General features: G+C 54.6%; 4 protein-coding genes across 4 annotated transcripts; 2 read left to right on the forward strand and 2 right to left on the reverse strand.

Annotated features, from left to right (window-relative positions):
• Positions 1-975: 975 nt before the first annotated feature.
• IWZ02DRAFT_66802 (uncharacterized protein) lies at positions 976-2,800 on the reverse strand. Its single transcript, XM_066771036.1, has 2 exons — positions 2,143-2,800; positions 976-2,091 (listed from the first exon to the last, which is right to left on the reverse strand). The coding sequence occupies exons 1-2, from the start codon at positions 2,663-2,665 to the stop codon at positions 1,124-1,126; spliced, it is 1,491 nt and encodes a 496-aa protein (XP_066619577.1). The 5' UTR covers positions 2,666-2,800; the 3' UTR covers positions 976-1,123.
• Positions 2,801-4,251: 1,451 nt separating this feature from the next.
• IWZ02DRAFT_66815 (permease family-domain-containing protein) lies at positions 4,252-6,671 on the forward strand. Its single transcript, XM_066771037.1, has 4 exons — positions 4,252-4,620; positions 4,677-5,309; positions 5,363-5,472; positions 5,539-6,671. The coding sequence occupies exons 1-4, from the start codon at positions 4,528-4,530 to the stop codon at positions 6,662-6,664; spliced, it is 1,962 nt and encodes a 653-aa protein (XP_066619578.1). The 5' UTR covers positions 4,252-4,527; the 3' UTR covers positions 6,665-6,671.
• A 272-nt stretch (positions 6,672-6,943) lies between these two features.
• IWZ02DRAFT_476946 (eukaryotic rRNA processing protein EBP2-containing protein) lies at positions 6,944-8,605 on the reverse strand. The gene is made up of 3 exons (XM_066769036.1): positions 8,245-8,605; positions 7,596-8,187; positions 6,944-7,542 (listed from the first exon to the last, which is right to left on the reverse strand). The coding sequence occupies exons 1-3, from the start codon at positions 8,533-8,535 to the stop codon at positions 7,244-7,246; spliced, it is 1,182 nt and encodes a 393-aa protein (XP_066619579.1). The 5' UTR covers positions 8,536-8,605; the 3' UTR covers positions 6,944-7,243.
• A 72-nt stretch (positions 8,606-8,677) lies between these two features.
• On the forward strand, positions 8,678-9,588 carry IWZ02DRAFT_66899 (heat shock factor binding protein 1-domain-containing protein). Its single transcript, XM_066771038.1, has 3 exons — positions 8,678-8,894; positions 8,949-9,051; positions 9,278-9,588. The coding sequence occupies exons 1-3, from the start codon at positions 8,856-8,858 to the stop codon at positions 9,373-9,375; spliced, it is 240 nt and encodes a 79-aa protein (XP_066619580.1). The 5' UTR covers positions 8,678-8,855; the 3' UTR covers positions 9,376-9,588.
• Positions 9,589-11,054: the final 1,466 nt, after the last annotated feature.

The following is an 11,054-nucleotide window of genomic DNA, read 5'->3' on the forward strand; positions in this document are numbered from 1 at the left end:
CAGCACCCCCATGCCTCCGTGGTTTTCTTGTTTCGTTGCCTGCCTGCGTGTCTGTGTGTCTGTGCTGTGTGTCTGTGCTGTGTACTGATTATAAGCTGTCAGTCACAGCCTCAGCCTCTCAGCCTCTGCCTCGGCGTCTTCTCCCGGGCGCTTTGACCGACGTGCGCGCTGCGAGCAGACAAGCGAGGGGGCGTTGAAACAAGTGTCACAGCACAATACTTACCGACGGAAGATAGCTCTATTGTGCTGGCGCTGGTCGGTGCTGCGGAGTGCGAATGCTTCTTTTTTTTTGATCTGGTGTTTGCTTTCGATGTGAGGCTCAGTGGTGTTTAGAGAATTCATCTTGTTTGGGGTGTCATGTGTGCGTGCGTGTTGAGGTGTTTGGGGTGGATGGGTGTTCGGATAGCGCGACTGGCCTAGGTTTGTCCAATTGCGAGAAAGTGCTCGGATCGAATGGGATGTGAGACGTTGGCGAGCAGCTGTCGAGTCGTTGGGAGTTTGCACGGGGGCAGGTGGCTGGGTGTGGTGGAGAGCAAGCTACATGGTGACAAGTGCTCTGACGTCGAATTCAAAGTCAATGAGTGTTGCTGTAGTGTCGCAGACGAGCATTTTGCACAACCTTTTGACATTTTGATTAGACCAAGCTACATACCGTATCGTATCGTATCGAGCGCCGTGACACAGGAGGAGGAGAAAGAGGCGTAAATCTCGAAGACAACAGAAGGTCGCAAGAAGAAGGAGAAGAAGAACAAAAGGGAAAGGCCGTGAATTATATTCCTTTCGTCGTTGCGTGCATGCGTGCGTCCATCCATCCGTCCGTCCGTCCATCCGTCATCATGTCCAAAACGAGATAAGAGATCGAGGTTCCGAGGAAAACGAAAAAATTCAGACCACACCATACCTGCAGAGAAGCCGGGGAATACATGGAGGAAAAGGCGAGAGCCAGTGAAGAGAAAACGCAAAAAGAGTACTAGATCGAGGCGGACAAGAAAAGAAATGGTATAATGCGACGTCCCAGCGAACGAACACCCAGGAAACATGAGCAGCAATCTCGGCATCAGGGGGGGGGGAGGAATGGCAGAAGGGGGCAAACGGAGAAAAATGAGGAAAAGGATAGAAAATATCACTCCTTGAACGCAAACATAGTCCCGCATTCAAACTCCGTCCCAAACTCCCAACACTCTCTGACAATTTCCGGCTCGTCCCACCACCAGGTGTCCTCCCCCACAAAGGCACCCCAAGAATCCTTCCAGAGGCCACGCGCAACCAACGCGGCCAGCTCGCCTTTGAGCCGCGCCGTCGCGTCCTCGGTGTCCTCGTCGGTCGGCGACTCTTCGACAACGGGCTCCAACCCGGGCGGTCTATCCGACAGCTTGGGCCCGCCGCCGCCAATGACGCCAAACCGTTTGCTGTGGCTCTCGGCGGCGACGCCGCCGCCGCCGCTGCTGCTGGATTCGCCAGATTTGCCGCCGCGCATGTTGTCCTGGCGCATCTTGTGGCGCAGCGAGACGGGGCTTGTTTCTTTGCTCTTGCTACTGCTTGGATTTCCTGAACCAGACTCGACCTTGTCCAGCTTCGTCGACGGAGACCACGACCCTTCGATCATCTGCGACATTGCTGTGGCTGGCAGACGCAGCTTGTGCGCCACCATGTCCTCGTTGCCCTCGAGGATGTGGAACCCGGCATCGGCGACCCACTCGGGTATCACGGTGAGCGGCTTGTGGCAGCGCGTTCCGCGCTCGAGGCCCGGGAGGAGCCGGTCTTCGAGCCAGTCGCGGAAGAGCGGGCCGAGCGTCTTGTTGACTGGTGTCGGTTCGACGAGGCGCAGCTCGAGGATGCCGCCCGGCGCGAGGATGCGAAAGAGGTCGCGGAGGAGCGCTTTCATTTGGGACGTGGGGAGCTGGGCAGGCAGCGTGGCGGCGCGGATGTGATTAAAGGAGGCGGCGACGTAGGGAAGAGGGAGGAGGCCGGCGTAGGGAACGGTGAGAGGTTGAACGTTTGTGGGAAGAGGAATGGAGGTGAGAGGCGCCTTTGTGGTGAGGAAAGAGATTTGCGACTTGGGGTATACGGCAGAGAGCTGATACACCTCGGCTGCCACATGTCAGCGTCTTGATGTTGCAAGAAAATGGGAGCAGTGCGGACCTAGATTGCTATAGAGCTCAAGAGCGCGCTTGGGTTGCCGGAAAAGAGTGGGCAGGCCCATCAGAGGACCAACTCCTTGGTTCGGGACCAACGAGTTCTCCATGTTTTGCAACTGGAGAGCCGTCAGAGCCCACAAATGTCGCTCAACCTCAATTTCACCTTCTCTCTCTGGGTGGTCAAAATCTTCCGGGACGATATCTTTGTTCAAATGGCTCAGGATTATCTCAGGCCCGGCCTTTTCCATCCGGCGAATGAAGCGCTGAAAGTCGGACAGCGTCTTGGCGTCAGGCTCACAGACAAACATGTCGTCAAACGTGGGCGTGGCATCCGAAGAGACTCGGCTGCTGTGAGACTTGTTCGAGGCAATGTCCCAATCCGAAGGCGCCTGCCAGTTGCATGCAGGGGTAGCCTTCTCAGCGGCGCCCTGATCGACGGACGAGTCGATGTCGTTGTCAGCGTAAATGTGGGAGGAAACTGAAGCTGAAAGAGATGTAGAGCTCGTGGACCTGGAAACGTTAACCATCACCGACTTGATGGATTTACCTATGCGACTGTTTCGTAAAATGCGAGGTCTAAAGCAAAAACCATCATCTCGCGAAGCGCATTAGGCGCAAGTGGCAATTCACTCACCGGCCGTGTAGCGACGGAGATGTCTGATCCTCATCAGTACTCGCGCCATTGCAAGGACCCCAGACCTGTAGGAAAATGTAAGAAGAAGAAGAAGAAGAAGATAGAAATATCAAGAATTCTGCGTACTACTCGAGTCGTTGTGCGCGTCACAAAGGAATTCTCGCTCAGTGACTGCACCTCGTGCACCTGGACCTTGCCAACGACTTTCTTGTCCTTCTGGGACGCCTCGTCCGGATCGTGGCCATTGGCCTTGACTGTCGACACTGCTTATCTCAACATGACCATCCACTATGCTTGCGACCAAACGGACGTACCGGAAGAACTCGTATAGCACGATTTGGGTATGCTCTCGCTCGAATTCGCCGGGACTGCACCGGGAGGCGCAAGTGAAGTCTTGCCTGACAGCTTATACCCAGACTTTGCATGTCCTGCCTCGAGCCGATTCAACGACTTGGACAACTTCGGGGACTTTCGCGGCTGGGTCGACTTGACGGATTTTTTGCGAGTCGGAAGAGACCAGGACGAGGCGCTGCTGTCAATCTGAAGGCTTGAGGCAGAGGTGTTCTTTTCGCGGTCCCTCAGTTTCCTCTCCCGCGCCTGGCCCACCGTCTCGGCGGTTTCGTGTGTCCACGAAAGGTCTGCGGAAAACATCGAAGTAGCAGTTACCATGTGGATGGCTCAGACACCTCGCGAATGGAGGAGAATCTCCCGACGAGCGAGAGACGGACTGGCGTAGTGCGAGAGGAAAAGTGATCTAACACGCTGACGTGCAGTTCTAAGACGGAGCGGAAGCGGGACAAGTCCAACGCGGCAGAACTGGCGAGTCAAGGCACCGAAGCCTGAGAGAAGATTCGCGGGCGCCCGCACATGACGGCTAGCAACTAAGCTTCGAAGCTAGAGACACTGACACAGGGCGGCCGAGATTGGGTGGGCGTGGCACGAAGCGGGGATGGACAGCATGGGAAACTTTAAAGAAACCTGGGGGTCGCTTGGGGGCGCCATGGGGTTTGCTGCCGTGGGAGCCTGACAAGGCTAGGACTGTCCCATGAGTGCCGTCTGCAAACTCTCCGCGGCCGTTTCACACGCCCGCTCTCATCCGCTTCCTCGAGCGATACCACTGTGCCATTTGGACGTTCCGCGCCGCATTGGTGTCGTTGGGTCCGCGCTGCCGCCAGGTACGCGCATATTTTGACTACCAACATTGTCTTGATGTCCTCCAGGTTGGTTGCAAGCGACGCTTTGGCACTGCACGGGGGCGTCGTCCACAGTGATCGAGATGCTTCAAGCAGCCGACCGGCCACAAGAGATAAAGCTCTTCCGCACCATAGCTGAGGTTGCGATAACCGCCAGAGCTGCCGTCGTGCTTGGGGTGTCTTAGGCGCAGTCCCTGCAAGAAAACCCAAGCCCACAAGGTTGAACCACGTCGGGCCGGTGAGAGGTGGTTTGCACTCTGATCTCGCGCCTCTCTTCTCGGCCCCTGATATGTGCAAGGATGGCTTCCCGTAGCTGCCGGCTCCTTACGGTCTTCGAATTGTCGATTCCCTTGCGCTCAGGTAGATCGGTCTAACTGTTACTTCCCGCTCCTGGCAGCCCAGCCCTTTCTCTCTCTCTCTCTCTGCTAGCGCGCGGTGCGGTATTGGGGGCACGAAAAAGGAGGTGTTTGGTCAAGCTATTAGTCACCCGTGGCTGTCTTGTCATGCGCTGTACGTCGACCTCCACGACTCTATACACGCAACTTTTGCATGCTTCAATGTCATGGACTCAATCAGGCGACAATGCGCACAGTTGGACAAGAGTATAGCGGGATCGGCCTTTGGGCGCTTCTTTCGATTAGATGGCTCCGGGCACGTAAGTTGAGCTCGCAGAGGGAACATTCGGCATATGGTTGCTAACCGACGGTTTAGAGTAGGCAAATCAAGAACACGCGCTTCTTGACAGAGGTCCGGGCCGGTTTAACCACCTTCTTCACCATGTCCTACGTCATATCTGTCAACGCGGCCATCTTGACCGACTCCGGCGGAGCTTGCAAGTGCAACGACCCAAGGGATAGGACATGCGCAAACAATACGGAGTACCAGGATTGTTTACTCATTCTCAACCGCGACCTGATCACCGCAACGACTGCCGTGTGCGCCTTTGGTTCCTTCTTCTTTGGTTTGATCACCAACCTGCCCGTCGCATTGGCCCCTGGAATGGGTTTAAACGCCTACTTTGCTTACCAGGTGGTTGGCTACCATGGCACTGGTTCCGTCTCGTACGGGCTGGCGCTCACGGCGGTTTTTACGGAAGGTTTCATTTTCGTCTTGCTTTCTCTCCTCGGGATGCGTCAATGGCTCGTTCGGTTGCTCCCGACGTCGTTAAAGGTCGCCGCCGCTTGTGGTATCGGGCTCTTCCTGGCTGAGATAGGGTTGTCGTATAATGCGGGCATTGGCGCAATAACGGGAGCGACATCGACGCCGCTTGATTTGGGCGGCTGTCCTCAGCAATACCGCAACGCACTCGGCGAGTGTCAGAGCCACAAGATGCGAAACCCATCGGTAAGACCAATTTGAGTTTGATTCAAGTGTCGTCGTGTTCTGACCAGGTTTAGCTGTGGATTGCTATTTTCTGCGGTGGTGTCTTGACCGCGGTTCTCATGGCGTACAAGATTAAGTCAGCCATGATAATTGGCATACTTGTCGTGTCTGCGATTTCCTGGCCGTAAGTGTGGATTTTCCTGCGATTGACGTCTCTCCAAGCTGTCCTCTAACACCTTGGCAATGCCAGACGATCGTCTTCATTCACATACTTTCCTCACACACCGGACGGCAACGTGAGGTTTGATTTCTTCAAACAGGTCGCCACCTTTCATCCGCTCCGAACCACGCTCAATGCGCTTGAGTGGGATGTCAGTGCCGCACCTGGACACTTTGTTCTGGCACTGTTTACCTTTCTTTACGTCGACATTATAGACTGCACCGCAACCTTGTACAGCATGGCCCGCTTTTCCGGTGTTGTGGAAGCTTCGACAGGGGATTTCCCGCGCTCAACGCTCGCGTATTGCACCGACGCCGTGAGTATCGCTTTCGGTTCGCTCCTTGGCGTCTCTCCAGTAACTGCGTACATCGAGTCGGGTGCTGGTATCGCCGAAGGAGGTCGAACTGGCATTACCGCGGTCACGGCTGGGCTGTGTTTCTTCATCACTTTGTTTTTCGCTCCGGTCTTCGCGTCGATTCCTCCCTGGGCCACGGGTTCTACGGTCATTCTGGTTGGAGCCATGATGGTACGACAGGTAACTGCCGTCAATTGGAACTACATCGGGGATGCCGTACCAGCGTTCGTAACCATCATCTTCATTCCCATGTCATACTCGACCGCGTACGGAGTCATTGCGGGGATGTTGATTTATGTCGCCATCAACGTCCCGCTGTACCTGATTCGGCTCATCTCGTGTGGCCACATTAGGCCCGTTGACGAAGAGCGTCGGGAGTATTGGAGCTTCGGCAAATACAACGCGGGAGACAAGCCGCTGTGGTTCGTCTCGTTAGGGCGCAACGTTGCGGATCGCATGGCAGGAGGCAAGACACGTCATCCTGACGTCAAAGTGCGCGAGGTCTCCAGTCGAGAAACACTGGAAGAGTTTGCGGCCAAAGGTGCTGAAATACCCTTGGGAGACGTTCGCTTCAGCGGAAGTACTCATCAGGGATCAGATCGGTCGACGCAAGACAGTTCCGCCGAGTCAAGCAACGTTGCTGCAAAGCTCGCTGCGAGCTTGGGAGGAACTGGAAATAGCCACGTCAAAGTCGAACATCGAAGCCCCTCTCCGCCGCCAAACCAGGGAGAGGGAACACAGTCGGAACGGGAAGACTTTGATCTACGTCAGTTCCGCGTGCCCCCGCAGGATTCTTCTTGAGCGACCCCAGCGCATTAGAGATGTGTTCCGCGCCGCCTTTGATCAGGCGATTCACATTCTGGCCTCTTAACTTGTGAATAGTTGTAATTAGGTTGGAGGTTTAGAGAGACAAGGGAAGGACGCCTCGAGCGGTATTTGCGATCAACAATGTGGACGCCTCGGGTTTGTACTGCCTGTCGAGGCCGGAACTTGAATCGGTTTACCATGGCGATAAGGAGAGCCATTTTCATGACGCAGCGACAACGAGGAGTCTGTCTTGGCGTAGTACTGGAATAAACAACTTTTCTACGCAATTAACTCAATAGCTGTCGAACAATGTGAAATAGCTGTCGAAGATTGGAGCCCACATAGTTCAAGGTCCGTCAAAGCTGGAAAGCTGCCTATCCATGTTGTTAGGCAGGTTAGGAGTAATTCCCAAAATAGCTAGTTGTGTACAGCCAACAAATCGACACAACCTACCGAGCCGACTTTGCCATCCCAGTGTCAGAAAGCGACAACGCCGAAAACGCCTTTGAATGCTTTTTCCCGCCCGACCGATTTGCTCAAGCGCCTTGTCCGCGAACGTTGAGTGGTATGAACTTATTTCCCAGCCTTTCTCCTGGCCTTCCCAGGCCTCTTCTTGGCAGCGGCTCCCTGCCCCTTCATCTTCTTCACCGAGAATCCTTTCATGTCGGCGCTACTCTGTGCATCATTGCTTTTGGCAAAGCGCTTCTTGCCTCCGAAACCAAATTTGGCGTCCTTCTTCGCCCTCTTGGTGTTGGGCGGACCAGAGGCACGGCGGGCTGCTTTGTCTTTCCTCTCCGTTTCGGCGGCATCTTCCAGGGCGACGTCGAACATGTCATTTTCGTTTTCATTTTCGAGGTCGGCGCCCTGGCGCTCTGTTTCAATCGAGTCAGCCACGCTACTGTGAATGTGAGCAGAGACAACTTACTTCTCTTCAACAAGTTGATCTTCTCCAGCGTTTCCCGCTTGGCCTTGTCACGCTCCTGTTGCTTTGCGACCTGCACTGCCTTGCCGAATTTCTTGAGGTCGCGTTGCTTGCGAGCCTCCGCCGCCGCCTTCTTGCTTGCCGCCTCATCAACCAGCTTTTGCTTGATTTTGCCCATGTGCTCATCACTCTTGACCATCTCAGCAAAGTAGTCGTTCGGGCGCGAGAAGGGAACGCCTTCCTTCTTTAAAAGGCCACGGGCCTCCTTCACTGCCGCAAGCGCCTGTTGGTAAAATGCCAGTTCTCGGTTAAGATCGTCGTTGGTGTCTTCGATTTCCACAGGCTCTGCGCTCGTGATGGATTGATGCTCGGAAAATGGAAGCTTGGAGGTCTTCATCTCGATTCGCTTGACGGCAGCCATCAATGCGGTGGTGTTGTTGATGGTGAGCTTTTGGTGGGGAATAATGTCGCCCTTCTCATCCGAGGCTACAGACTCCAGGTCAGACAAAGGCACGTCGTCTTCTTCGTCGTCATTCTCTTCGAGCTCGTCGCCGCTAGAATCCGAGTCGCTATTTTCCAGCCTCGAAAGGTCGACCTACACAATCGTGTCAGACAAATAGAGTGCAGTGAGGCCAGACTGCGGAGATCATACCTTTGATGTATCCTCTTCGTCGTCACTTTCCTCCTCAGACTCGAATTGTTCGTGCTCTGTTGCGATCTTTGCCTCTGAAGGTTTGCCCTCTTTTGCGGCACCATTCACCCCAACACCTCCAGCCTCATCGTCTTCGCTGCTATCATCCTCATCTTCCTCCTCAGAATGCTTCTTGCTGCGCTTCTTCTTCTCGGCTTCCTTGCGCATGCGCTTCTGCTTTTCCTGTTTGTAGTCGAAGCCCTTTTCCCTCTGGAGGGCGTTGAGGAGTTTGCTGCCGCTCGGCTTAACCATGGTAACCGGTGACAGAGGCGAGCCGAATCAAGTGGGCGAAGGCCAGGATGCTGGTGTGATGTTGGGGGAGAGAAGGCTTTTGCGATCTGAAATTTTTGGAGAAACGCGATCAACGGGTCTTGGCTGACCCTCACCGCCTTCGGTGGGACCGTGCGCTGTCGACATCTCCATCGACCCCCGACTCTATCGTCTCTTCAACATTTCCTTGTGTCCATCAATCACCTTTCTTACAGCCCAACAAATTGCTGACTTCGCAAGGCTTCCGATCGAGAATCCACTGCCCGGGTCTCATAGCTCATAAACACCTTAACAGCCTCAACATGTCGGATCGCGTCGAAACAACCACTCCTAGCAGCTCGGTACTATGCGCTATGCCCTATTATATCAAGCTGCACGCTAATGAAGGATTGCAGGGCTCTGAAAGCGGCTCTGCTGAGCTCACAGCAGTTGTTGATGAGCTGCTGAACCAGCTGTCTACCAAATTCCAGGGCATTTCGAAAGAGCTGCTTGAAAAGAGTAAGTGCGGATGCCCTTTCACACCCCTACCGCTGCCCTCAATCAACAAAGGCATCCAGAATGCGGATGAAAGCCCTGTACCCTCACCGCATGCTGTTTATTCCTTGTCGGCAGCTTCATTGCTTCCACAATCATCACATCCAATTTTGTGACAGCAGTGGACTTCATTTCACTGCGCTCCATGACTAAGATCCTGGCTAACCACACGCCTTCTTCGCCACCACAGTGGATGACATGTCTCGCCGGCTCGACTCTTTGGAAGCCACCATCCAAGGCGGGGGACCGTCAGAAGGTTCCAAGGGCGAGAGCGACAACGGCCCCTAGCGATTCCGTCCGTCCCACACCTCCGCACCTCGTACCGTAATGATCGGCCCCTCCCGCTCTCCCGTCCTTTCGAGCCTCTCGTGCCGAACCTCTCCGTCTAGTTCTAGACCGCAGTTCTTGACTCGCTCAGTCACCAGGTGCAACCCGCTGATCGTCACTTTACTGCCTGGTCAACAAACTGTCTCGATTTTCGTTCAGTAATCGTTCCGACTCTTGGATCTTGCGATTGCGAAACACACAACTGATACAGTCGACGATACGAATTTTGGGGTTCTTCGATATATCTATGCGGCATCACTGTCTAAACCTCTGCTCGCAACAAGCCCGGGGCGGGATCACGGTGCCGTTGATGGCGCAAGGCATTTTGACATTACCAAGCTCTTGTTTATCTGGCTTACCCATTCGTCTTCTGTCCAATAAGCATGAATGATTGCCTACCTCCTCGCAAACACGCAAAAGAGCATTAAGGTCCTTTCCCTCCGACGCCTTGTTGCCTGGAAAAGGCACTTTGGCAGCCGTTTTTACGCCAGAGTCGTACTTGGCATCGCAATCAACAACAGCGATCGCGGCAGAGCAAACGGGAACTAAGCCCTGTCACATCCGCAAAACGACCAAAACAATGCGTCACCCATGAAGCCCATCCGCCTCGTCCAAAACGACGATAGTATAAGCATAGATAAGTAAATGCGGGCAAGGGCCAGCCCGACAGTCGATATTGATTTGCGCAACATTCATATGCTGGACAACTGGGTCTCTGTGCCCAGCGTGTCGCAGCGAAGAGGCTGGGAACCAAGAGCAACAAGGGTTGTATTTAGGTTTGGGGTCCGTGACAAGCTAGGCTAGCTGGCCCCGCGCACTGAACACACCTTACCCACACACCCATCCACCACGCCGCGTCGCACAATTGTTTGCTCTCGCTCTTTTCCCAGCTATCTGTCTCGCTGAAGAAGCTCTGGTAATGTGCTGTGCATCTTGGATCACCGTATGCAGGTACAGCTAACCGGGCGCTCGTCACGCCTGACCAGAGCCACGGGCTGGCTCGCCTGTGCTTTTTTCGTCACTATAAACCCGTAAATCTCTGTACTAAATCGACTTCCTCTTTCTGCTCAATCTAGCCGCCGTATACCCGCTCGATATAGTACTCACCAGCGACCAGCCCCTCTATCAAGCAAGCATTTCGAGCAGCCAGCCACCACCCTTAGCACTCATGGCGAGCCAAACCCCCCGATCCCTTACACCCCTGCCTCCCAAACCACCAGGATACAGCGGGACAAGGCTTGGTTGCTTGCTTGCTCCCCTCCCTTTAGCCGCATCCCCGGCCCAGCTCCCTGTGCCTGTCCGTCTATTCTATCCCCATGCTCCCAGTCAGCTGGCGGGAAGGGAGAAGGGGGTTAAAGAAGCAGTGCCGCGCAAGCAAGCAAAAGCCGTGACTAAACACGTTTCGAACCCTAAATCCCACTACTTGGTCTCCTTGCCTTTGCTCCTCTTTTTGCGTCCCCCTTTTGGCGCATTCTGCCAGTTGAGTCTGTGCGTCTCTTGCGTGCTGCGGCTTCTCTTGGCTCAGTCTAAGTTGCGGCGTTCGGATGGCAGCTGCTGATGATGCGTAGGCTTTTTCTTGCTTTGCTTTGCATTCCCTTTCAGCCTCTCTCGCGTGTTGCAGCCGAGGCCTAGTCCATCAG

The sequence above is a fragment of the Phyllosticta citriasiana genome (genome assembly GCF_038021145.1).
Source record: "Phyllosticta citriasiana strain CBS 120426 chromosome Unknown IWZ02scaffold_13, whole genome shotgun sequence".
NCBI lineage: Eukaryota > Fungi > Ascomycota > Dothideomycetes > Botryosphaeriales > Phyllostictaceae > Phyllosticta > Phyllosticta citriasiana.